The 27,750-nt window shown below is 42.4% G+C and overlaps 2 protein-coding genes and 2 pseudogenes across 2 annotated transcripts; all 4 read left to right on the plus strand.

Annotated features, from left to right (window-relative positions):
* Positions 1 to 1,871: 1,871 nt before the first annotated feature.
* Positions 1,872 to 4,444, plus strand: LOC136533619 (phosphoethanolamine N-methyltransferase 1-like; annotated as a pseudogene).
* Positions 4,445 to 9,858: 5,414 nt separating this feature from the next.
* Positions 9,859 to 10,209, plus strand: LOC136533621 (transcription factor TCP8-like). The gene has a single exon (XM_066526168.1). It carries the CDS (start codon positions 9,859 to 9,861, stop codon positions 10,207 to 10,209), a length of 351 nt encoding a protein of 116 aa, XP_066382265.1.
* Positions 10,210 to 11,534: 1,325 nt separating this feature from the next.
* On the plus strand, positions 11,535 to 16,937 carry LOC136533620 (phosphoethanolamine N-methyltransferase). Its single transcript, XM_066526167.1, has 12 exons — positions 11,535 to 11,833; positions 11,992 to 12,119; positions 13,223 to 13,360; positions 13,494 to 13,631; positions 14,613 to 14,756; positions 14,940 to 15,050; positions 15,135 to 15,276; positions 15,366 to 15,646; positions 15,852 to 16,013; positions 16,109 to 16,162; positions 16,252 to 16,326; positions 16,446 to 16,937. The coding sequence occupies exons 1-12, from the start codon at positions 11,797 to 11,799 to the stop codon at positions 16,539 to 16,541; spliced, it is 1,506 nt and encodes a 501-aa protein (XP_066382264.1). The 5' UTR covers positions 11,535 to 11,796; the 3' UTR covers positions 16,542 to 16,937.
* Positions 16,938 to 17,943: 1,006 nt separating this feature from the next.
* On the plus strand, positions 17,944 to 23,037 carry LOC136533618 (glycosyltransferase BC10-like; annotated as a pseudogene).
* The last annotated feature ends 4,713 nt before the right edge of the window (positions 23,038 to 27,750 follow it).

Here is a 27,750-nt window from a genome sequence, read left to right on the forward strand (position 1 = left end):
GAATCAACAGGACTCAAAAGTGAATTATAATAAATCTATGATGCTTCCAATTAACATCTCAGAGGAAAGGCTTGACCTTCTGGCCAGAACTTTTGGTTGTACCAAGGGAACTCTCCCCTTCACTTATCTTGGACTTCCCCTTGGAATAACTAAGCCAAAAATCAGTGATTACCTCCCATTAGTTAATAAGTGTGAAAGAAGACTTGGTGGGGTCTCATCAATGCTTAATCAGGCTGGCAGACTTCAAATCACCAATGCAGTTTTGTCCTCCTTGCCAACCTACTACATGTGCTCCCTGGAACTGCCCAAGGCAGTAATAAAACAGATTGACAAGTTCAGAAAGAGCTGTCTATGGAGGGGATCAAACATAAATGGTGGTAGTTTTCCAAAGGCAGCCTGGGAGATGGTTTGCAATTCAAAAGAAGGCGGCCTAGGGGTGATAAATCTGGAGCTTCAAAACAAAGCCTTACTGATGAAGAACCTGGATAAATTTTACAATAAGAAGGATATTCCTTGGGTAGACCTAGTGTGGGAGAAACATTATGAAAATGATAAACTTCCTGGACAGGTGAAGAAGGGCTCATTTTGGTGGAGAGATGTCTTAAAGTTGCTGCCCACTTACAAAGAAATGGCAGTCATTCAAGTTAAAAAATGGTCATTCCTGTTTTTTTCTGGAAGGATACATGGTCTGCTCAAACTCTTGAACAACAATTCCCACGTATATACTCCTTTGCAAAGAACAAGCTCATAACTGTCAAAAGGGCTTTCAGTCAGGAATTGATCTCTGACATGTTCAACCTGCCTTTATCTCAAGAAGCTTTTGATCAGATGATGAGCATTCAACAGATAATGGCTGGCACGCATTTGGGGGATGATAATGATGTTTGGTCTTATTCAGGAGGCTCAGTCAAATTCAAATCTACAGCAGCATACAAAAAGCTACTTGGACACCAAGAAATTGATCCAGCCTTCAAATGGATTTGGAAGTCATACTGTCAACCGAAGCATAAAGTATTTTGCTGGCTTTTACTCAAGGACAGACCAAGTACAAGAAATATCCTCAGAAGAAGGAAAATGGAATTGGAATCTTACAGCTGTGAAATCTGCTCTCTATTGATAGAAGAAACTGTTGAGCATTTGTTTTGGAATTGCCCCTTTGCACAGCAGTGTTGGGGGATTTTGAATCTGGAAACAGTACCAAATGAAGGCTCATTCGAAAACATAAGGGCCATCAAAGATCAGCTTCACTCCCAATTCTTTATGGTTGCTGTCATTTTAATGTGCTGGGTAATTTGGAAAGCCAGAAATGAACTAATCTTTAACAACAATCAAGTCAACATTCAAGATTGAAGGACTCTTTTCTTCAACGAAATTCAGCTAGTCTCCCTAAGGGTAAAAGCTAGCCTCAAGTTCTCCTTTGAGCAATGGATCCAAAGCCTGTAATTGATCAGTGTCTTAGTCTTATTTTCTTTCTTTCTTTCTTTGTTTCTTAAGTTTACTCTTTGTAGTCTCCGTAGTCTCCCTAGTCTCCCTGTAACACCTCTGTAAACTCTCTTTCATTTCTGCTTCTTTGCCTTTGTTGTACTCTTTTTGTTTGGTTTAATAAAATTCTGTAGGGGCTGCGGCCCCTCCAGTTCTCTCAAAAAAACCTGAGGATATGCTAATGCTCCTGTGATTGTAGCCTTGTAGGCTTAAAATTTTGATATGTTGGTGCTTCTTTTCTGTAGGTTCTGACTTTACTTCCTTCATATGAAGGGAAATCTGTACTGGAGCTGGGAGCAGGAATAGGTCGCTTTACTGGTGAACTGGCTAAAACATCTGGGCATGTTTTTGCAGTGGATTTCATTGAAAGTGTGATAAAAAAGGACCTGATGATTGAAGCAAACTCCATTGATATGATATTTTCAAACTGGTTGCTGATGTATCTTTCAGATGAGGAGTTAATGATCAAACCGTACATTATAGAATCATAAACTGATTCAAGGTCTATCGCTAAAGAAAAAACTCAACTGCAACTTTTCGTGTGGATAAGGTTACATTTATCGTTTGACCTGAATTGGGATATGTTTGTCCCTCCAATTTTTCTGACTGTTTCTCTTACTGTAGATTGACAAGTTAGTAGAAAGAACGATAAAATGGCTGAAGGTCGGTGGCTATATCTTCTTTAGGGAATCTTGTTTCCATCAATCTGGAGATTTAGAAAGGAAAGTCAACCTGACACACTATCGAGAACCAAGGTTTTATACCAAGGTGAGAATGCAAACTCGCCTAGTGCCGTCCCCTTTTGCTTTTATGATTTCAGTCAATTCAAAGTTTTTCTGTTTTTACCCACTCCACTCTTCAGTTTTCTTAGTCTCAGTACCAGGCTACCAGCTTTCTTCGAAATAGCTGATGATGTCTTTTCCCATCTAGGTATTGAAAGAATGCCAAACCTTTAATCAGGATGGCACTTCCTTCAAACTTTCTCTGGTTACTTTCAAATGCATTGGAGCTTATGTAAACATCAAGAAAGATCAAAACCAGGTACTTCTCTGTCCTTTTTTTTAATGAACCGAGCAGGATAATTGCCAATTATGTTAAAAAGAAGGTGAACCCAGACTGGGCAAGACAACTGAATTACAACAGAGCAACGTGACTCCAACAACAAAGAGCTAACAGCTAGACATGCGTTTCCATTCCTGTGAATTTAGTATTGAACATGACTCCATTGTTTCCAGATATGTTGGCTATGGCAAAAAGTAAATTCATCAGAAGGTGGGGGTTTTCAAAGTTTTTTGGACAATGTGCAGTACAAAGCCACTGGAATATTGCGCTACGAACGTATCTTTGGAGATGGTTATGTGAGCACTGGTGGAGCTGGTGAGAGGACACATCCCATTTTGTCATTTTTTTTGTGATATCATATTTGCAGTGCCATTAAATGTTATTGTCTATCACTATCCACCAGAGACTACTAAAGAATTTGTGGATAAACTGAATCTTAAGCCTGGCAGAAGGTGCTTGATGTTGGATGTGGAATTGGGGGAGGTGACTTTTATATGGCTGAGAAGTATGGTACCCATGTTGTTGGTATTGACCTTTCCATTAACATGATATTGTTTGCCATTGAGCGTTCCATTGGGCGTAAGTGCTCAGTTGAGTTTGAAGTCGCTGATTGCACCACGAAGACATACCCAGACCACATGTTTGATGTCATCTACAGCCGTGACACTATCCTTCATATACAAGTATGCTTTACACATATGATGCATGTAGTCTTTTTCTTCCAAGATGATAGCTACATCTTGATCATATAGAATCATGGAATGTATCTCCAGTTGGAGATGTACTTAGAAACTTTTTTTTTTTTGGCTTAGACACATGTTTATGGCATACCTTTAGTTGACTATTTGACTAACATGTCTTTTTTGCTTTTGACTCTGCAGGATAAACCCTCCTTGTTCAAAAGTTTCTTCAAATGGCTAAAACCTGGGGGAAAAGTCCTAATCAGTGACTACTGCAAGAGTCCTGGGAAACCATCAGAAGTGTTTGCAGCATACATTAAGCAGAGGGGTTATGATCTCCATGATGTGGAGGCTTATGGACAGGTGGTTCTTAGCTCTTACCTGATCTTATTTTTGTGTGCATGGTTAATGCTTAATAGAATTGCTTTGATCTAAAAGTATAATTCCGTTTGATGAGTAATAAACCTCTGTTCCCCGAATTATCCAGATGCTCAAGAATGCTGGTTTCAGTCATGTCATTGCTTAAGACCGAACTGACCAGGTCTGCCCATCTGAACATGCGCAATCTGCATGTTCATATTCTTGTCGACTAAGATGCTTGGATAAACAGTTTTAGTGACACACTGTGTGTTGTGTTTCAGTTCCTCAGTGTTTTACAGAAGGAGCTAGATAAATTTGAGAAGAACAAAGATGATTTCCTGTCTGAGTTTGCCCAGGTGATTCGACAAAGCCCCTAAGAAGTTCAACAATGAAAACTCCTAGCAAAAATGAAAAAATCAAAAGTTCAGCAATGAACAGGATGGCGCTTTAGAAGCCTGCATTCTTTCTCTGTTGCTCTAAATCATATCTAACTCTTTGTTTCATTTGTTCCCAGGAGGATTACGATGATATCGTGAATGGATGGAAGGCAAAACTGCAGAGGAGCTCTGCTGGTGAGCAGAGGTGGGGGCTGTTCGTCGCCACCAAGTGATGCGCGTGTGGCCTTACAAATAAAGTGGCTTTCGCAGTTCACCGATGGGATTGGCTTCATAGCGTGATTTTACATAACTGAACTCTGAGAGCCTATCCTATTTCTTTGTGCTTTGGGACTGGTTTAACTTTACGGTCCTGTGATCGCACTGAAATATAGAGTGTGCTGTACTGATGCCACCTTTCTGTGAAAGTGTAATAAGCTCTCCGCATGGCTCGGCATGTGGCTACATGGGTGATATATGAACATGAAATTTGTTATTTTCATATGATTTTTTTAAAAAAGATTTTGCATCTTGACCAATGTGCATATTTTGCATTGAAGATGTGCATCGTTTTAATTTTTTTTTGAAAACTTATGAGTATGTGTTTCAACAGAATTATCACGATTGTACCGAACAAGAGATTTACACTGAATATTTACCCAACACATATGTGTGTGCCATAGTTCTTTTCTTCATTTCAAGATTTCTTGCCAAACTAGCCGAGGAAGCGAATTTCAGTGCTTCAAACCAAGGGCAAATTGTGTATTTAGTCTGTCCAAATTCTGCTAAATTTTGGCAGGAAAATGAAAGCCCCCGCAGATTCCGAGGTGGATCCAAAGCATCCGGCCGAAGGACTTCCGCCTTGTTCAGTTCCCCAGATTTCCTGAATTTGGCACTATACAAAAAGAAAAAAAAGATTCTCCATCACATGAAACTTGCGGTATATGCATGGAGTATTAAATGTTGATGAAATTAAAAACTAATTGCACAGTTTGGTTGTACTTTGCGAGATGAATGTTTTGAGCCTAATTAGTCAACGATTAAACAATTATTACCAAATAAAAACAAAACGCTACAGTGTTTAAACAGTGCTACCGAATCCGGCGGTGCCAAATCCGGCCTCCAACTAAACACGGGCTTCCTTTTGTTCTCCACGTTTCTATGTACGTACACATCATGTCATTTATGGTCAGGGCTCTCAATTTGTATATTTAAATTCGATTCTCGCTGTCTCTTCAGCGTGCACACGTGGGCTGCGGGCGGGGCCAGTAATCCAACGACGTGGTGATGAATTTTCTAGGCACTGATCGTGGCTCGTGAGGTGGATTTCGCTTCGGGCCCGTTCGGTTGTTAAGGATTACTGGACTGGAATAATTTCTATCTGGATTGTTTCAATAATTTATATAACCTTTATCACCTAGAATTATTCCTGGTTGTATTTTGGCCTAAGCGAACAGACCCTTAGGGTCGTTTGGTTCACGGGGTCCGGTGGCCTGAATCATTCCAACCAGGATTGCTTCAGTGGTTTATATAGCAATCGTTCATCGAGGATAATTCCGGGAGTCGTTCCCCTTCAAACGAAGGTGGCCTTAGGCAGATAGGCACACGTGAATGGCTCTCCCGCTGCCAGTGGATTAGATTATGGTGATGCACGCTAATGGATAGTAAATAGTGCCAAACGGAGAAACAAAGACAAGTAAATATTTTCTCTACATGAAGCACTAGCTAAGAAAAATAGTGCCAAACTGATGAACCCATGGCTGATTAAGCTATTATTCGTGCTAATTTTGTTGAAACTTATTGCAAGGTAACAAATAAACTTCCATGCAACTTGGTTCATGTCAGTCTTATGAATCTACTCCCTTTGTTAAGTAAATCCTCATATAATTAATCCCTAAAAAACTTCAACTCTACAAAAACATATTTAAAATTTCAATGTGGTTTACTTAATTATAAATAAAATAGAATGTGGGCTCGAAACAAAAAAAGAATCTCTATTGTAAAAATTTTTGAACTACAAATTCCTTAGTTAACAAATTAACCATGAGTCATCCATGAATTCAAAAATACAAAACGTGTCAAAAAATATCTATACAAATATAAATAGTATTTAATGCATTATATTGGATTTCCAACTAATTACCAAGTGTTATAATATATGATTGTTAAGCAACTCCAAGAGACTCTTTATATTCTTCTTAATTTATAGGAATAAAGATTTTGATGAAAACATACCATCCAACAATCTTTTTAAATGGATCACCAAATACATACATCCTCTATTTTGGATTTCTCGCTAGCTAAAGATGGAGAGCGAGGATGACTATCTAGAGTGCGCACAAGATATAGAAAAGTTGTTGAATAATACAAAGATATAGAAAGAAATTTTTACTTAAATAACTCTCTAAATGATGATTTAGAGAGTAAATTTAGAAATACTCTAGGAGATGCTCTTGAAGATTGAATTATTGACCATTCAATACAAAGGCCAGCAGTCGACCAACAACAGCTAGAGTGACTCAACAAATAGTCGAGTGTCCTTATAACACGATCGAGAATAGTTTAATCGTTAGGAATTATAACCATTTGCCATGTATCTCATTAGGACCGTTGGGAATTAGTTGTTCATGTAGGCCAAAGACCGACGGGCTTACTTATAGCCATCGATAACACCTCAACCGTTGGCCATTTACAATCTCCTGGACTACCCTTGGCCATTACACTGTCCTCTTTGGCATATGACATGTTCCTAGTAGTGAACTGCATAAATTTGTCATAAGTTAAAGCTCTATTTGGGTTCATAGATCATTTGAATCCATGATACGCAACTAACAATTATCATACTAGTTAGGCCAAAACCAACTAATAACAACTAATAGTTAGCTAGTGTTGATACCAAAGGTGGCAAATGGATAAACCGCAAGCTACGGTTGTCAATGTAGCATTCACTAGGAGTATTCCAAGTATCGATTTCCACAGAGAACGTGAAGTGCACTAACAAAGAATCAGGTTCGTCCAATGATGACATAAGGAGTTTATGATAGTTTGGGTAGATATGATTCTTATGGTTATGATATCTGGCAAGATTAGATAGATATAAGGGCGATAGCCTCGCCCTTTCTCACGGGGCGAAAGACAAAACAACAAGAGGACAACACCCTTGCCCGAAGCGACTAACATGTTACGGGAGCCCTACTATTTTAATAACTTGCCTAAAAACACGTGGTGGATTACAAAGACTAGATAGGGTTGTCACCATCTACTAGCATCCATGAACAATCCATGCGACAAGTAACATGCACAGAAAAGGATTAGTCTAAACACCACGTCTACACTATATCTCACTACTCTAACCTTGGTCCCCTAAGTTCCCTTAGCAAAGCCAGAGCACTCTACTAAAGTAAAGCGATGTACCAATGAGAATAAGTTATATATCACTTACCAGAATCAGATATCAAGTACCATGAAGAATCTCATATGTTTACTTACAAGAAGAGCACATCCGTCGAGGTACAACTTGGAGAACACTCCGACAGACCCCAAGTCTTTCTCCACACTTCCCCCACTCTCTCTCTCTATTTTGTACTACTGCTACTACTAGAGTAGGGCTTCGCTTATCTAAAGTGACAGTAGATCCTCCTTTGTGGTCATGACTTGAGAGTGAGCGGGTAGGGGGCATTTAGAGCACTTTAGTATGGGCTCATGGATCCATGTGCTCTCCATCCTCCATGCTTTGATCAAACCGCCTTAAAATGCATGGTTGAGATCTTCTAATGTTGTGTTTCTTTGCATGCAGGAAGGTGGAAGGCTATGGAGCAAGGGGGGCGGTCGTCCGACCACCTTGGGGGGGGGGGGGGGTGTCTACCGACCCCCTATTGACAAGTGGGGCCACCCTCCGAAGGTGGGGGTGCTTCTCCTCTTCTTCCTTTGTGGGTATGCACATGTTGGGGCACTTTGTCATGTCGGTTCTTCACTTTGTGGGCCCTTTAATTCATGTGACATCGTCTTTAGCCGTTTAGAGAAAACACACTTTTGATCCATTGCTTGTGAGGGTGTTGGGAGGATCACCATGGCTTGAGAGGGGGCCGTGGACCATAGGGTGGTCGGCTAACCCCCTTATGTGGGCACACAGTCACCCTAATTCCTTCATTTTCATACCTACAATTAAATAATGATATGTACAAGTGGAACCATGTTATTTTATACAAAATTCACTATTACTTTGCTTGTTTCCTCCCAAAAAAGATGGTTTGTTGACTGTTTTAACTCTATAAAATCATGACAAAATTACCTTCAACAGCTAGCTAATTCTAGCTATGAGCTATCAGTTAGCTAATTATTAGCAACTAATGAATCTAAAGAACCTTAGTATCAGTGTCTTGATTTTTAAGAATTAGCTTGTGTTTTGTCCCACTAATATCAAATATCGAAAGTGATTTACCAGATCGAATCGTTAGTTCTGCGGTTCTGTGCCATGATATGGTACTAGTGTACTGGGAGGATTTTATTTTATTGTCACCATTTCTTGCCTCACTTCATGAGATGAAAATGGTGATTCACGATTGAGGGCTTGTTTGATTCATTGCTATAATGATTAATGATACATCATGTTTTTTTAACGTCCTTTCCCACATGTTATAGATTTATTTTATTGCTAAACTTTTTCTAATTGTGGCTTCGATTTTATTCACCACACTTTTTGTAACAGACACAATTTACCTAAGAGCATCTCCAAGAGTTTGCTATCTCAACTTGGCATCCATATAATTTTGGCAAAACAAGAAAAAATAGCCTCCAACAGTTTGGCAAAACAACTTGGCATCAATAGCAACTTGGCAAATCTTCCCTCCGCGCGTATACGGCTTGACATCCGGGCCTCTTCGTTTCTTAGCGGGGCTCTTCGTTCGCTTAGCGGGCCTCTTCGTTTTGTTAACGGTTTTTTTTATTTTACCAAGTTAAAAATGCCAAACTCTTGGAGATCGATTGTTTTTTTTACTTGGCATATAATTTTGGGAGTTGGCAAATCACAAGATTTGCCAAGTAAAATTTGACAAACTCTTAGAGATGCTCTAAGTTAGACATGACAAACTTATGCAACAACCAAACCAACTCTGAATCATCAAAGTGATAGCCTAAAGGATTGTTTAAAATCCCTTACAACTAATAGTTTTTTTTTTTTGGGAAACTTTCACTTCATTCATTAAACAATTACAATCGGATTGCAGACAATTCTGCAGGAAGCTAGGTGGATGCGGCCAAACATAATTATCTAAAAAAAGATGACGCTGGGCATACAAGTGAGCTGCAAAATTCATCGATCTTCTAGTGTGGATGACCTGGAAGGAAGTAAAGCTAGAGGTCATCTCCTCAACTGTGTCCAGGATTGCAGTGATCTCGGACCGGTGTTTCCTTCTGTTGTTCCACAACGAAACTAGCTTTTGAGAATTCGTCTCTACACTGATGCGCTCCCCGATACCTTCTGGTATGAGCTGTACGCCATCCCAAAGTGCTTCTGCTTCTGCCAAAAGGGCAGACCCCAGTGATTCCAACCATCGAGCCGATGCCGCAAGGAAATTTCCGCTGTTGCCTCGTAGAACCGCCCCTGTTGCACCCGTGCCAGACTCTTGGGAAAACGCCCCATCAACATTGATCTTGAGGGTCCCCTCCTCCGGCATTCGCCAATGCATATTTGGCACCGACACCCGTCCGCTATCGTTAGACTGTCTCCTACAACACAACCCAAACACAAAATAGGTCGTTCACAGTGTTTTGGGTACCAAAAACACGCTCCAACAGATGACGCATTTTGCATTCAAGCCGAATCAAAACGCAAATAAGCGTCTCGAGAGAGAGGACGCAAATCACTGGAGCCGGGTCTCGAAGGTGCCGCTTGCGGGGGGATGGAGGCAGCTCGCGCGACGCCCCCTCCCGGCAGCAGCAGCAGCCAGCGCAGCACCACCTGCAAATCCAAATTCACCAGCCGCCGCAGCAGGGCGGGGGTGGTGGAGGGAAGGAGCAACAGCAATTGCAGGTGGTGGCGCAGCCCGGGGAACGGAGGCAGCAGGCGGAGCTCCAACAAGTCCGGCGGCGAGACCGTGCAGTGGCTGCTGCAGCAGGCCGAGCCGGCCATCGTCGCCGCCACCGGCACGGGCACCATACTAGCGTCCGCGCTCGCATCCGTCACGCCCTCGCTCTCGTCGCCCACCTCCGGGCTCGCCAGGCCGCACCACCACCCCGGCATTCTCCTTTAAACTGACAGCATATCCAAGCAACAGCATCAAGAACAAAATCAAAACAAGCCAGATGATTCCTCCCTTTGCGCCGAATGAATCAATCGGGAATCAGGCGCGCTCCATTCATAGACGAGCGCCATGGCGCCGGTGGCCGTCCGTTGCGCCGCCGTCTCGGAGGAGCTGCCACGTGACGAGAGGGAGAGAGAGATGGAGTCGAGAGGAGAGAGAGAGAGGTGTGGGAGGGGGCAAAGATATTTTCAGAGCCGAACCTCGTAGCTCGGCGGCCGGCTGCGGGGAAGACGAAGACGGAGGAGCAAGCGGGCACCGGACGGAGGAAACGAGGAGTCTTCTTTTGAGTTCGCTATTGGAGAATGAATGTTTTGGGTGCGTAACCCTTTCCTTGTACGCGACCCAAATTCTAGAATAGGTCTCGTGTTTGCGTTTTTACCGTTGGAGACAGTCTTACCGCCTGACAATTGGCAGCAGGTCTCCAGCGCCCATTCCATTGCTGCAACGGGTCGATCGTCGTCTTACCATGCTGACTTCACCACAAGGACCAGGCGGCGACCAGCTAATGTCTTACCTACCACCCAGCTAGCAATTAACTACCACACAACTACTCCCTCCGTCTATTAAAGAATGTAATTCTAGCACATTGTCATGATTTTGTATCTTAAGTTCGATTAATTATAGATAAAAAACATTAATATTTATGATATCAAATAAATATCATTAAATTAATTATAAAATATATTTTTATAATAATTTTTTTTGGAGCCGTAAATGTGAATAATATTTACTAAAAATTTGGTTATATGTAAACTACTTTTGCTGACACAAAACACATGGCTGTTTTTTTTATGGAGGGAGTATTAGTTACCACGCAACTAATAGCTAGCTGGGGGGTGCGGGTGGCCCCACCAGGCACAGATCTCACGGTCGATGTTGCTGCTTCGTGAAGCTGCTGGCTGGTTTGTTCACAGCCAAACGAACAGGCTGTATAAGGATCTGTTTAGATTCTAAAAAAATTTGTATAGTACCCGTCACATCGAATCTTACGGTATATGCATGAAGTACTAAATATAGACGAAAAAAAACTAATTACACGGTTGGGTGAGAAATCGCGAGATGAAACTTTTAAACCTAATTAGTTCATAATTAGACATTCATTGCCAAATACAAACGAAAATGCTACCGTAGCCAAAATCAAAAAAAAAAAATTGGTCTAAACGGGGCCTAAATGCCACCAACTAACCTTCGCGGGTGGCCCCACCAGGCACAGATCTCACGGTCGATCGGGTCTCCCGGCTCCCGGTTCCCGCCTATAAATGCCACCACCTAACCTTCGCTCCCTCCCAGGATCCCGTTCCCAGTCGCAAGCCACTGGCCACAGCCACCGTCTCCCTCCTCCCCCAACCTCGCCGCGATCAGGTGGTGGATGCAGCAGCGCGGCCGCTCCTTCAACCGCCGCTCCCGGAGCTTCTCCCGCGCCCGCCTCGCCATCGAGGGATCTTAATCTCACAGCCATCCCTCGCTCGTTTCGTTTGAACTCAGTTCTGAATTTCTGACTGACGAACGGACGAACGCACGCAACGACTTACCGTGATGGACGCCCCCACCGCCGCCGTTGTTTCTGTTAACGGTAAGCTATTGCGCTCCGACGCGTCGATCCGTGCAGAGGGGATCAGATCTGCTCGTTTCGTTTTCGTGTTGTTGGGTCGGATGGGGAGAAGTGTCGAGCACATGGTGTGTGCGGTTTGCTTTGTTCTGTGTCGATGATTTGTTTGCGGGCCGTTGCAGGGAAGATGGGGCTAGAGGAGAGGCAGGCGCAGAAGAGCTACTGGGAGGAGCATTCCAAGAACCTCACCGTCGAGGCCATGATGCTGGACTCCCGCGCTGTCGATCTCGACAAGGAGGAGCGCCCCGAGGTGATTGTTTCCGCGATGACGATTTCCCCTATTATCCATTCCATTGTTTGTTACTAGTAGGTATTTAGGTGCACATACTTGTTTAGTGCCTTTCGGGATCCATCTGCTTGGATCTGGGCAGTATGTGTCAACCATACTCAGCCTTTGCTCCGCAGTATCACATGGCAATCTCTGAAGGGACACGTGTGTGGAAATAAAAGCGGATGCACTTTTTTTTTTTGGATAAACTGGTCGGCAATTTGTGTTGTTCAACACAGGTGTGCTATGATTGTGATGGCAGAGGGTTACGTTGATAGATATTTTTTATTTTTTTATTTTTTGCTTACAAGTGTGCTATGATTATGATGGGAGAGGGTTACGTTGACATATTTTTTTTCTTTTCTTTTTCTGTTAAGAGTGAAAACTGGACTTGGCCAAGAAAATTGCCTGCTCACTTGATGTTACTCCAGGTCCTTTAATTTGTGATGTGAAGTATAATTAGTTTATTAGTTAAACTCAAAATAACAAACAAGGTAAATGTTTGCTTCTTTTGAGTAGCTGAATTTTGCTAGGCCTTTTACTCTGATGTAGTAAACTATACATGTACTAATTATGACCATAAGAAAAAATATTGTACTGATTATTTTCCATGTTCTAGACTGTTAAATATTAGGAATATATAAAAAAGCTGAAATAAAAGCAAATTTACACCATGACTTTATTTTATTGTGTTTTATGATAGATACCTTGATTTTCCTTGTAGGTTGTATCTTTAAGTGCTTTCCAAAGAAACTCATATTTGCTCGGTGCTTTTTCTGTAAGCATGTGTTGATCCATTTCATGTTCTGACTATGATATTTCTTAGTTTAATATAACCTCTGTAAAGAAAAATAGGAATTGAAAATTGAAGCTTGCATTTATTGATTATTTGATTTAAAAATTGAACCAATTCTAATTTATTTTCAGGAACTGTGACATAAGTATGCTATGTCCACTGATTGCTTGAAATGATATTAATTTTTTATTTAGCAGACATCATTCTGATTTGTAAGAGAAGGTGTTCCTGAAAGCACCTTGGCTTTTAGGGCTAAACATTTTGATATGCTTCTGGTCCTTTTCTGTAGGTCCTGTCTTTGCTTCCTTCATACGAAGGAAAATCTGTGCTGGAGCTTGGTGCTGGAATAGGCCGTTTCACTGGAGAACTCGCTAAAACAGCTGGGAATGTTCTTGCTCTGGATTTTATTGAAAGTGCAATTAAAAAGGTATTGAAATGTGCAATGTCTTGATATACAAGTTTTGTGCTTGCCAACTTGAAATATGATGGCCTTCATCTGATTTCTAGATGTTTGTATGGTTGATTTATTCAATTCTTTTATGCAATTTTTTTTCTTGCAGAATGAAAGCATTAATGGTCACTACAAGAATGCATCCTTTATGTGTGCTGATGTGACATCCCAGGACCTGGTGCTTCAAGCTAACTCCATCGATCTGATATTTTCAAATTGGTTATTGATGTATCTTTCAGATGAAGAGGTAATGGATGAGACATGCTTTGAATAAGTAACAAATTCTAGTTCCATAGTATTCCTTGATCTTCTCGCTAAGGTTGTCCTTGTAAAATGGATCTGTGTCATAATAATTCTGAAGTGCAGCTGTTTTCTAAATGAGGCCTGGTTTAGATCACCTCCAAATTCCAAGTTTTTTCACTCTCTCCATCACATCAATTTTTAGCCGCTTGCATGGAGTATTAAATGTAGGTAAAAAAAATAACTAATTGCACAGTTTAGTTGGAAATCACGAGATGAATCTTTTGAGCTTAGTTGGTCCACGATTGGACAATATTTACCAAATAAGACGAAAATGCTACTATTCATTGGTTTGAAATTTTTTGCAATCTAAACGTGGCCGAAAGTGCAATTAAAAAGGTATTGAAATGTGCAATGTCTTGATATACAAGTTTTGTGCTTGCCAACTTGAAATATGATGGCCTTCATCTGATTTCTAGATGTTTGTATGGTTGATTTATTCAATTCTTTTATGCAATTTTTTTTCTTGCAGAATGAAAGCATTAATGGTCACTACAAGAATGCATCCTTTATGTGTGCTGATTGACATCCCAGGACCTGGTGCTTCAAGCTAACTCCATCGATCTGATATTTTCAAATTGGTTATTGATGTATCTTTCAGATGAAGAGGTAATGGATGAGACATGCTTTGAATAAGTAACAAATTCTAGTTCCATAGTATTCCTTGATCTTCTCGCTAAGGTTGTCCTTGTAAAATGGATCTGTGTCATAATAATTCTGAAGTGCAGCTGTTTTCTAAATGAGGCCTGGTTTAGATCACCTCCAAATTCCAAGTTTTTTCACTCTCTCCATCACATCAATTTTTAGCCGCTTGCATGGAGGAGGCAGCTTTTTCTAATGAGTCTAAAATTGTTGTTCGAATGTGCTGACCGAAATATATTTTAAGTTTCTGGCTCTTGAATTTTCCAACTTTCATCTCTTAATGTAGGTTGAGCAGCTAGTTCAAAGAATGGTAAAATGGTTGAAGGTTGGTGGCTATATCTTCTTTAGGGAATCTTGCTTCCATCAATCTGGAGATTCAAAAAGGAAAGTTAATCCGACCCACTATCGGGAACCAAGTTTTTATACTAAGGTGAGAAGGCATACTGTCCTAGTGCTTTTCCCATTTGCTTGTCACTTATATCAGACATTCAGGCTTGTCAGTAAAAAAAATCAGCTATTATATGAAGGATTGTTGCTTCACTCTTTATTTTTCTTATTATTTTCAATACCATTTTCTTTGAAATAACTAATTGATTGTTTATTCCATAAATAGGTTTTCAAAGAGTGCCATAGCTTTGATCAAGATGGGAATTCCTTCGAACTTTCTCTGGTTACTTGCAAGTGTATCGGTGCTTATGTTAAAAACAAGAAAAACCAAAATCAGGTACTTTTGTTTGTCCATGCATATACACATGTGTTAACCATGGTCAACTGAGGTCAGTGATGGACATGTCTCTATGGTTTATAGATATGTTGGCTATGGCAAAAGGTTCATTCTACAGAAGATAAGGGATTTCAAAGATTTTTGGACAATGTGCAGTACAAAGCTAGCGGAATATTACGTTACGAGCGCATCTTTGGAGAAGGTTATGTGAGCACTGGTGGAATTGGTGAGTGCTGGCAATCCCTTTTATTTTGAACTTGTGATGTTCTATTTGCATTGTGCCCTTAAATGTTGTTATGTATCACTGTCCAACAGAGACTACAAAAGAATTTGTGGATAAGCTGGATCTCAAACCTGGACATAAGGTGCTTGATGTTGGATGTGGAATTGGTGGAGGTGACTTTTATATGGCCGAAAACTATGATGCTCATGTTGTTGGTATTGATCTTTCCATAAACATGGTATCATTTGCACTTGAGCGTGCCATTGGGCGCAGTTGCTCAGTTGAGTTTGAAGTTGCTGATTGCACCACGAAGACATACCCAGACAACACATTTGATGTCATATACAGCCGTGATACTATCCTTCATATACATGTATGTTTCAAATATATCCTGTTTCAGATGTTATACTTTTTTAATAAGCCACACTTGAATGCATCTTAAAGTTTCTAGATTATACGAAATGATACTTGAGAGACATTTGTTTTTATAATCACAGTCCCAACATCAATGCTGCTACGCTTGTTTTGTTCAGAGTAACATTGTTTAGGCTTGACATGATTTTGCTTTTGTTTTGCAGGACAAACCCTCTTTGTTCAAAAGTTTCTTCAAATGGCTGAAGCCTGGGGGCAAGGTCCTTATCAGTGACTACTGCAGGAGTCCTGGGAAACCATCAGAGGAATTTGCAGTATACATCAAGCAGAGAGGTTATGACCTACATGATGTGGAGGCTTATGGACAGGTGCTTCTTACTTGCATTTTTATATGGTTATACTAGATACAGTTACTTTCATCAAAATGCAGCACTGACTCTTGCTTGTTCGTCATATTATCCAGATGCTAAAGAGTGCTGGTTTTCGTGATGTCATTGCCGAGGATCGAACTGATCAGGTTTCTTTGTAACTAGCATTTTCCACTAAGATGTTTGGATGAAGACAAGTTTCTACTAATACTAATCCGTGCTCTGTGTTGAATTTCAGTTCCTTGGTGTTTTAGAGAAGGAATTAGCTAAATTTGAAAAGAACAAGGATGATTTCCTGTCTGACTTCACTCAGGTGATTCAACAGAAGCCCTTAAGAACTCCAATCATGGACTGGCAGGCAGATTAGGAGCCTGCATCCTTTCTTTTGTGGCTTTGACATCTCTAACTCTGAAATTCACTTATATATTCCAGGAGGACTATGATGATATTGTGAACGGTTGGAAGGCAAAACTGCAGAGGAGTTCTGCTGGTGAGCAGAGGTGGGGGCTGTTCATCGCCACCAAATGATGATGCAGATGTGCGTGGACGTGCAAATAAATCATCCCTTTTATTATAATCGATGTCGCATTGGTTATTCTGAACCCAGCTCTTACCTGTTAGCCTGGGTTAGTGCACCTACTATCCTGTTTATTTAGTGCGTGGAGAAAACTCGTCCAGTTTTTTACAATCCCGTGACTGCATTGCCGGAGTGCTGTGGTAATCCATGAAGTGTATCTAATAAAGTAATAAGCTGTCTGCATGTTTTAGTACGTGGTATTTTTGAGTTATGTGCTATACTTATGTGATGGAAGTTTCAGAGTTTCTTATTAAATAAAGCATCCAAGGTAGTGAAATGCAGTGCTGCCTGTCGCTTTTGGAACAGAAGCGCATGGCTCATCTCTTGTGCTACCTGGTGGAAGCTTACATTGGCATGTGGAAGTACAGTTTAATATTTTATTTTATTTTATTTTTTCGCAAGGCCAAACACACGCGAAACAACCAGGCGACAGCTTTTTGCCGGCTGAACATCGTCTGTGACAGGCATGTAGCCTGCGTCGATTGTCACCTCGCCACCACCTGCTTCGCTACTTGAAATTTCAGTTTCGCCACTTTCGCTGCAAATTCACGTTTGCTTTCGCATGTCAAGTCGAGGAAACGGTTGAGTCCGCGTCTATCAGCTTTGCCTGTGAAGCCGGATGGACTGATGAGTGATGAGAGGAACCGTGCAATCCATTCTGATTTCTGACCAATCCATTCTGACCAATGGGCGACGACGCCGACGAGTGAAGGTGTCAAAGGACCAGCGACAGGTGCCCAAGCCGAAGCGGCAACGCGCGGAGCCTGGCCGCCTGGCGGCCTGGGCGACGACTTGAGAGTCCAAACTCCCAAGCGCAAGTCTGCGAGTGCGATGGCCAAATCTTTCCTTTTCCCTTCGTTTCCTTCACGGGCGCACTCCGGCTGTTTATATGGTCGCATGCGGTATATAACCCACAGATGCTCTCCGTCCTCCAGTTTGATGGTTTCACCGCTGTAAAAGGACACACAACTATCCCGTTGAGGTTCTCTCTTTTGTGCTTCGTTGTCTCCTCATATTAGCTCTTTATTTAATTATTAGTAGTAACCAAGAGATTCGATGGCGAAGGTCGTTAATTTTGTTTTTTTTACTTCGAATTCCACATGCTAGACCGACCAAAACGGTGAGATAAAAACAAGCGGAATCCTAACTAATCTCACTGAAACCTGTACCCCGCGCTCCAGATCCCAGGAGGGCCCCACACCGCCGCGTATGCGTATTTCCAGTCCCCATCCACACCCGCAGCGGCGCCATACGCACCAGCGCCCGACAGGGACGCCGTGCGCGTCACGAGGCCGAACCGGAAAGCCGCACCGAAAACCTCAGTCCAACACCCCAACACGCACCACCACAGCAACCACGGGCGGGCACGGCACACCATCGCATCGCTCCCCGTTCGTCCGTTCCCGGCTCGGCGGTTCCCGTCCGCCTCCACTCCACCACGGCACCGCCCGCGCGCGCACACAACACAACCCGTCAGGCCGTCACCGTCTCTCCCACGCGCCGCCGCCCCGCGGCCGCGGCCGCGCGCCGGCCACGAAACGCCACGCACGCAAACCCCCCCGCCCCGCCTGGCGCCTCGGCCTCCCGCGGTAAACGCCATCTCCTCTTTAACCCCTGGTCCTCTCCCTCCCATTCTCCCTGTCCCTGCCCGCCGCCCGCCTTTCAGTTTTGGATGCCACGGAGGCCTGCCAGTGCCAGCAGTAGCAGGCCACCGCCATACATACGCGCACGAAGATGCCGGTGAAGCGGTCGGCGTCCGTGGCGGCGCTGCTCCCGCCAGTCGGTCGCCGCGCGCGGGCCCGCCTCTGCCTCCGCCTCGCCGCGCCGCTCACCTTCCTGCTCCTCTTCCTGGCGCTGCTCCGCACCCAGCCGCTCCTGGGCGTCCCGCCCGCCGCGCCGCCGCCCTCCGCGGGGCCCGCTAAGGTCGCCTTCCTCTTCCTCGTCCGCGCGGGGGTGCCGCTCGACTTCCTCTGGGACGCCTTCTTCCGCGTAAGCATCAATCAAGCTCCCCCTGATCGATCCGTTCATCCACCCCTCGCGTCTGGTTATCTATATTCGATTTATATTTATTAATTGGTGGCCTGATCGCGCCCCATGTTTTTGCAGAACGGCGAGGAGGGGAGATTCTCGGTGTACGTGCACTCCGCGCCGGGGTTCCAGCTCGACCGCACCACCACGGGATCGCCATACTTCTACGGGCGGCAACTTGCGAGGAGCGTCAAGGTTGGACCATCTGTATTACCTTTACTATGACGTGGGGTCGCTTGGTACGATTTTGACTTGGGGAATATGGTTGCGACCCGCAGGTGGCGTGGGGCGAGGCCACCATGGTCGAGGCAGAGAGGATGTTGTTTGCCGCCGCGCTTCAGGATCCCGCGAACCAGCGCTTTGTTTTGCTCTCTGATAGGTAGGTGTGCTACTTTCTGATGTTCGCCACATGTGTTAACTGATCTTGTTCGTACGTCTAGTTCAAATTCCGTGAAGTGGTCCATGATGAAATGCACGGTACATTGTCTGACTCTTGATCGGTTTAATAATAACCTTTAAAAGATGTTTGGTAATGGTAATTGACCTAGTCATATGCATTTGGACGTCCTGTTCTGCTGGTACTGCTTACTGCTCTCGATATACTTTTCTAATAATATTCTCTAGTGTCTCCATATCACGTTTTGTTTTGCTTTCATATGTTGGCATAACAACGTCCTCACTTGTTATTTAAAGTTTGCGATTTCTATATTAGAATTTAACATTTTGATACATTTTTTTCTTTTTTTCACCGTATGCAGCTGTGTTCCTCTCTACAATTTCAGCTCCATATATACTTACTTGATGGCTTCACCTAAAAGTTTTGTAGACAGGTAATGGGGAAAAAACATGCAATTTCTTGTTTGTTCATTTTGATTTTCTCCACAATCTTCAATATTTCAATTATTTGTTCTCAAATATAATAACTTATTAGTCTTGCAGCTTCGTTGACAAGACGGAGAAGCGTTACAATCAAAAGATGTCTCCTGCCATTCCAAAGGATAAATGGAGGAAAGGATCTCAGGTTATTAGTTTGTGACCTTTCTTGTTCCTATATATATTTCAATACCTGCTGAGAGCTGTATTCTGACTTCTGGGTCCATCTGTCAACTCATTTCAGTGGGTAGTATTAATCAGAAAACATGCTGAAGTTGTTGTTGGTGACAAAAATTTATTAAAAGTATTCAGAAGACATTGCCAGGTATATTGTTGTTCTCTTCATGTTGAAACTGGAATTTGTTTTTAGCTTCATTTGTTTTTTAGCTTCTCTTCATATTGACACTGGAATTTGTTTTTAGCTTCATTTGTTTTTTAGCTTCATTTGGTAACTATCAAAGGGATTTCCAGTGCACCTTGTTGTTTCATTTTTTTCTCTCCTATTGCTCTAATAAGTGCTAGATCCTTGGACTCATAGCTTACAACTAGTTGAGCAAAAGCATGAGATGAGGTGACTTTTATTGAAATTAGATGGGAGAACAACTGTTCCCTTTAATTTTGATTCACTTGTGGTCCAATTAATTGGATAGTGTACCAAGCCAACTGCTCAAATACTTTCAAGGTTTAAATACTAATCTGAGCTAGTTTTATGAAATCTATTCTGGTCTTCTTTTCCATAAACAACATTACTCCGATGTAGTCCTACACTTCCAGGACTATCTTCATAAAAACTACTTTATGATTTCCACTTGATTAGTGTCTATTTTGATTAGTACCATGATCAATGACTGGTGAAGATTTATTATGATCTTTATCTCACTTATACGAGGCTCTAATACAACACAATAATATACTCTTCGTATTCTTCAATCAGCAGCAGTTACAGTTTTTTTTGGGGTTTAACCAACTTCTGCAGATGGTAGTAACCAAGAGCTTGCTTGGACGAAGGCCAAATGCTGTAAGTTTTTAGTTTATTTCATTCGTGCACACTTTTATTAGGTTTGTAATTACTCTAGAGATATGAAGTTGTGAGCCAAAATTGTGGCATTCAATGCCTGTTGTTTGGCACTTTGAGAAGGCGATTTTACTGTAGATTGGGAAATATCGTATATAAGAACAATGCTTACCTTGATCTGTGCAATCTTAGCTAAAATGAGATTTATAATGTACTGGAGCTAGTAATAAACATAATTGGATCTGCGCCATTGCTCTATGCTTTGTAATATGGACTACATTTCATCTTACCAAATGTGATATTCTGTAAATGATGTGACTTGTCTAAGTTTTATATTAGGTACTCCCTCCGTTTCAATTTATAGGCCATTTTGGCTTTTTATATACACTACTTATATTATGTATCTAGACACATCGTATATGTAGGTGCATAGCAAAAGCTATGTACATAGAAAAGCAAAAACGATCTATAATTTGTGACAGAGGGTGGTAAGTGTTTTCTTTTTGTTTGTTTCAATCCTAAATCAATCTAATGGGTGAACTGATTTTCCATCCCCTGTTCAGTAACTATTTTTCATGCATCAAACAACTGACCGTCTGATCCTCTAATTGAATGTTCTTGTTTGTTTGATTAGTGTTTACATTTAACGAATCCACTTTCCTTGCAGAGACGACTGGGGCTCACCTTTCGGAGAAAGCAGGTACTGGTAAAGTTCAGCTGTCCACATTCTCTTCGAATATCCTCTAGCATGTATTCAGATGAATGTAGATCTAGTTGTCACTTGTCATACTTACACATATGATTGCAAAAAGAAAGGAGCACATAGAGTTTCTTGTTCATAGCTGTTGCTCAAAGCACATAAGGTTTCTTGTTCATTTAATTATGTGCCTGACACATTATGTCATGTTTAACTTTTCAGAAAGGAGTAAGCTCAACAGGAGCATGATTGTATTCCAGATGAACATTATGTGCAGACATTATTTTCTGTAAGCTTTGTTGTTACTTCTATAGATCTCAAAGTTGGAACTGTCATAATTATCACACAGATTCATAATGGTGGCACATTATTTTAATATATTCTAGATCAAAGGTCTTGAAGATGAACTGGAGAGAAGAACTTTGACCTATACCTCATGGAACCAATCATCAAATCCGAAAGACAAAATGACTTGGCATCCTATGAAATTTGAGTATGATACATCTAGCCCTGAGCATATCAATGCTATCAAGGTAGGCTCTTGATTTTCTTCTGTATATCTGTTACTCATGATCAGAATTTGTGTTTGCATGGTAGAATTAGTTACCTCAAACCTATGTGTTGAGAATAGGTTTGAATCATCGATACCTGATGGCATTGTGCATTCTATTATTCAAGCATGATCCATTGTACGGTTTACTTTTATGACAGCCCGCTTTCTTAGATAAACATAGTGTTCTGTAGGACAGAACATATATATTGTTATTGCTCAGTTACCACCACACCACTCATAATTTGTTATGAATATTTTTGTAGAGAATTGATCATGTCAACTATCAAATGGAGCAGAGGACAGAGTGGTGCCAATGCAATGGTACCTCGGTTCCATGTTTTTTATTTGCCAGGAAGTTCTCCTATAGTGCGGCCATGCATCTTTTGGAACAAGGAGCCATTGGCACACCGAAATCTGCTCAGTTGATGATTAACTTTTAACAGAATTGTATACACAAGTCCGCACTCACCGTTTTGATGGGTCAGATACTGTTCACAATTAGTACCAGCCTCAATGGGAGCTGTAGCATTTGCAGCAGTAGCTACAGAGACATGGAGTATCAGAGTATTGACAGTGACCAGACTGCGCTTAGACAGTTAGAGGACTTAAAGAGGGTTGATGTACAGACTACAGAGCATCGGTTTTGAAGTTTGTCAGCTCCATCAGTATGCGATTTATAATGTAGTGAAGGACAGAGTACTCGCAACCCTTACCCTAACAGAACAAGAAAGTTATAACAATAGCTTAATTTTTCTTATACATATTCTTCCCCTTGTATGATTAAAGAATAGATAGTTTTGTTACTGCATACAGGTTATTAGACATAGTGAATAGGAAACTATGCAAGAGGAGATACATGTGTCCATCTGACCTACTGTTTAGAACATTGGCCGATGATTTGAAATTATTGCAAGTCTATAGACCAACGAAAACTCCTGTGTTTTTCTTTTTCCGTTTATCCCCTCGGTAACGTACTATTATTTTTCAACAAACGTCGTTCCTCTAAGCATGTACTCGCTTGTATACAAGACCTAAGGTTCACCAAACACAGCAAGAACCCAAATGATTCTGCCCTGCTGCTTCACATGCCGAGGGAATGTATTAGAGTTGTATTACTTCCTCTTGTAGATCTTGTGTAGAAAGGACTTCAACACCGCCTGTACCGTTTCACTGGGTAGTGCTTCAATGTCTGAAGTCAACTTTTCGTAACTCTCCCTTTCATACTTAGCGAAAGCCCTCTGTGAAGTGATAAGATGTCATGGTCGGTAGTATATAAAACGCTGAGTACAGAAATACTAGCGCTATTCTATATGAAAGGGGAAAAAGTTGCTAAACGTTTTTGCTAAGATAAAATCCAAAGGTGAAAAAGAGATCGAAGCAACCTGAAGACCCAATTCTTTGTACAGAGCCTTCACTTCTGCTACACAAGCAGGGTCTGATTTCCCGTAATTTTCCTGTGAATGGCACGCAAATATTAAGGTAGTGTGTTCTGATTATATAAAGAAGACGTAGCCAATGGGCCTTACGAGTTACGAATAAGAAGTCCTTTTGCTTCTCATCAGCACGCTGAAGTGCTTGAAGTCTTTCCTTAAATCCGGCCTGTTCGGCTTATTTTTTCAGCCGCAATAATGTTTTTCTCTCACAACATTTTAGCCAGAACAGTGTTTTTCAGCCAAGTTTCACCAAGCCGAACGGATAGTAGCAATGCCATGATATGCTTAGGAAATGAAACACAGTGCGCATAATCGTCCAAACTCTGACCGGATAGTAGCAGTGCGCATGCGACCTTGTAACAGTTTAAAAGAATTTTGCTGCTAGTGAATAACCGCTCCAGAGTAAAGTACAAGAAAAGGAACAGACAGATTGAATATTGGCTAAAACATGCACGTTTGCCGTAGGTTGGTCAAAAGAATAGAAGAAGAAGAAGAAAAGAAAAGAACTGTTGCTACCAGCATCAACTTCACGCTTCATCACTTCACCTAGAGGCTAAGGGCCTGTTATTTGATTTATTTGAGGTGCATCTTTTAGGCTTCTGACTCAAAAACTGGCTTCCTGTCTTTTGATCTTTGGCTGTTGTTTTTTCGCTATTAGGCCATGTCCATCGCAAGCATACAGTAGTAATGACCTCAGGAGAGTGAAGATGACATGTATTCCCAAAACACTAAAGCCTTGTTTGAATGTCCATATATCCATCTCAATCCACGTGTGTTGGGGTGAGTAGGTGTGGAATTTAGTTTAAATTTCACACCAACCCACCTCAACACATGGATTGAGATGAATACATGGGCATCAAGCAAGCACTAACGAGGTAGCAATGCTACAATGCAAACCACATGGGTAGGTAAAGAAAAAGTAAGCATGCAACATATTTTTATCTTCTCTTTTGCTCTCTCTTGAGGCTATGGATATCTCTGCACGTACTTCGGACTACCTGCAAACTACTATTTTTCCTTATCTTACCTCCAAGTCAGATCTATTCCTACGTGGCATGATGGAGCCTCTATTCTAGTTGGTCCGTTGGGCATGACATGTGGGCCCGAGCGCAACAGGTTAATGTGAGCCAATTTGAACCGCCACGCCAGCAAAACCAATAGCCAAACCCACTAAGGTCCTGTTTGGATATGCATGTATTCATCTCAATCCACATATGTTGAAGTGGATTAGAGTAGAATTAAACTATATTCCATTCTATTCCACTCCGACACATGTGGATTGAGTTACATACACATGCATCTAAACAAGCCTTAAAAGGGGTTAAATGTCTGGTTTGACGAAGTCTAGGGTGCTCGATACATGGTTTCATAGTTCAGGGGTGAAGTAGACGCAACAGATCAGCAAAGGTCAGGGGCTAGACTTTTTTCATTTTGAATCCACATGTATAAACGGCCTTTTCACAGCTAAAACAAAATAACTAGCCAACTTGTCTCCCAAGCGATGAGCCTTGTCGCCTTAAGTCCTAGCCAGATGCTTCTTTTCTGAACACATCGGGCGCCAAGCGGCAAAGGGACGCAAACACTGGCCGACCAGATTTTTTTTTATTTTAACACTTATTATAAACTAATTTTAAATATAACACTATTTATTTTTTTCTCCAAAACTAACACTTTTGACCGCGCCTATTACCATGGCGTTGCGAAACGCCTGTGCCGCACCATGCATGGTGGCGCAGCAAGAGGGATGACGTGGCGACAACCGGGCCGCTGATCGGTGACGTGGCAGGGTCTGCCGCGCCACCAATCTTGACGCGGCACTGACGTGCCCTGATCAGTGGCGCGGTAGAGCCGGCTAGAGGCCCGCGGCCCAGTCCCGCCACGCCACGCCCTGCCCACCCGCCGCGCCCACTTCTCACAAGAGCATTATCGTTGCCTAGCGTCCGTGCAGCCCACACGGCGCACTCGACATATATACCACACAGCCCACACGACGCAGTCAACTAATCAGGGGATGGATAGACCATATATTATATTGTTTAGCACTCAACAGAGTAAGCTGTACCACTTTGTTTTCTTATCTAACAAAATAGAGTAAGTTGTACCCTTACCAAGCATAAAAGCTTTAATATCACTACTACAAAAGTTGGCACCAACGGCCGACACACATGACCATAAGTGACTATTATCAAACCCAAAAGCACAAGTCGAAAACAGCAGCAGAAAACACTTCCCAAATCTCACTCTTTGCGAATGATACGCACATTCATCCTATACTTCTTAGCCTTCAGTGGCTCAAAGAGGCAGATATCTTCCAGCTGTAAATTGTTGTCACGTGCAAACCGTGTCCATCCTTTGAAAAACCTTTTAACTTTGCGTTGAGCTTTTGGAACCTGAATGCGGCAAATCACTTTCCAACTCTTGCCATGACACTGAAGAATCAACAATCTGCTCTTCAATGGAAGACATACATCAGAGTATTTTTTGGAGAATTTCTAGTTATAGAGGGAAAGGGTTTTCAGTGTTCGAAAGTCAAAACAGTTAAAGTTTTCCATCGAACTTAGCTTGTAAATTTCTTCAATAAGTCTAGGAAGCTAAACAACCTGCTTGCTGAAGGACGTGCAATTGAAATGCAATACTAATATCAATCTGGAACAAAAAAGAGAGAAAAACCTAACTCACCATAGCTTGAGATCTTCCAGAAATGTTTGACTTCTTCACGACACACACATAGATGGGGATTTCAGAACAAATAGCTAGGAGTCTCTCTTTCAGTTTCTTCTTTTGCATACTATCAAGGCTGGTGCCTCGTGGGAGCATGTAACTCGGAACAGAATGTGCTTCATCGCCCTCTGAAAGATGTCATTCCTCTTATGACCAAACAAAATAATGATGTCATGATCTCGTAGATATACATAGATGCTACTAGGTTTGATGACATTGTGACTCAACCTGATGAGTTGGATAGGGATCTTGATGAACTGATATTGATCCTACTCCTGCCCCTTTGCTTCAATGCTTTCTTTTTAGTTTCTGGTGTTCTCATGGAAAGATTAGCATAGCTGCTTGAAATATCAATGTGTTCTTCTCTCTTCGTCCACCACTAATAGCATTTTTCATGACAAAACATGGTGGTACTTTCTTGCAACCACTAGGATCAAATATCAGAACCTTCATCCGATACATTCCATCATACTTGAATACCAAGAAGTCCATCTTTTTCAAGTCATAGGCACTAACAAATTACTTCCACCCAGATTGAAGCACTATTCTACCCATATTCTTTGCAACTTGAACATCAAAAGTATAACCGCTTGAACATCAAAAGTATAACCGCCAAGTGATTCAAGAGTAATACTTCCTTTTATTTTGTCTCCGAAAATGTTTAGCAAATTTACCCGGTATGACCTACAGCAGCAAGATTAACGCAGAACAAAGTTCAGATGAGGTAAGGGAATTGTATAAATTCTACATCATTTGAACTTTGTTATGCGTTAATCTTGCTGCCGCAGGTCATACTGGGTAAATTTGTTAAACATTTCGAAGACAAAATAGAAGGAAGTATTACTCTTGAATCACTTGGCGGTTATACTTTTGATGTTTAAGTTGCAAAGAATATGGGCATAATAGTGCTTCAATCTGGGTGGAAGTCATTTGTTAGTGCCTATGACTTGAAAAAGATCGACTTCTTGGTATTCAAGTATGATGGGATGTCTCGGATGAAGGTTCTGATATTTGATCCTAGTGGTTGCGAGAAAGTACCACATGTTTTTTCTTTTTTTGGTTCCAGATTGATATTAATATTGCATTTCAATTGCACGCTAGACCGGGTTGGGAGGTGCGGGCGCGGCAGTGAGGGCGGTGGCGGGCGTCCGTGGCGCGGCGGGCAGCCGCCGTGCGTGGCCGGAGGGTGCGGCGGGCGGGCGGAGGGGGTGGCGCGCCGGCCGTGGCGTGGCGGGTGCGTGCTGGCGCGGCGGGAGTGGCGCGCCGGCGTGCGTGGCGAGGCTGGCGCGACGGGTGGCGTGCGGCCGCGGCCGGCGGCAGGCGGCAGGCGTGGCGGCGGGCAGGCGCGAAGGCCCGACGGGTAGGCTGCCAGGCGCGGCGGGAGTGGCGCGCCGGCGTGTGTGGCGTGGCCGGCGCGGCCGGCGGCGTGTAGCCGCGGCCGGCGCGAGCCGTGCCAAGATCGGTGGAGCGGCAGACCCTGTCATGTCACCGGTCAGCGCCCTGGTCGTCGCCACGTCAACCCTCTCGCCGCGCCACCCTGCATGGCGCGGCAGCCAGTGAAATAAGCGCGGCCAAAAGTGTTAGTTTTGAAAAAAAAATTAACATGTGTTAGATTTAAAATTAGTTTAAAAAAGTGTTAAAAAAATCGCCGACCGAGGGTGGCGCGTCACTGCTCGAAGCCGACGTGCCAGCGTGTTTGGTTCGCGGCGTGGCCTGGAGCTGCCTGGCCCAGGCAACTTTACCAGGTTCAGAACCAAACTAGTGAGCCAATGTAGAACGATCGCTATGGGTCATCAGCATAAAAGTGGAAGTAGTGGTCATGACTCACGAACCATAAATG

Source organism: Miscanthus floridulus, unplaced genomic scaffold (assembly GCF_019320115.1).
Source record: "Miscanthus floridulus cultivar M001 unplaced genomic scaffold, ASM1932011v1 os_1017_1_2, whole genome shotgun sequence".
In the NCBI taxonomy this organism is placed as follows: Eukaryota; Viridiplantae; Streptophyta; class Magnoliopsida; order Poales; family Poaceae; genus Miscanthus; species Miscanthus floridulus.

Bases quoted from the DNA above. Each gene is read 5' to 3' on its own strand.
- LOC136533620 (XM_066526167.1), top strand. From the start codon at position 11,797: ATGGACGCCCCCACCGCCGCCGTTGTTTCTGTTAACG. The intron at 11,834-11,991 runs GTAAGCTATTGC...GGGCCGTTGCAG, and splicing joins CGCCGTTGTTTCTGTTAACG to GGAAGATGGGGCTAGAGGAG. The intron at 14,757-14,939 runs GTGAGAAGGCAT...TTCCATAAATAG, and splicing joins AACCAAGTTTTTATACTAAG to GTTTTCAAAGAGTGCCATAG.
- LOC136533621 (XM_066526168.1), top strand. From the start codon at position 9,859: ATGGAGGCAGCTCGCGCGACGCCCCCTCCCGGCAGCAGCAGCAGCCAG.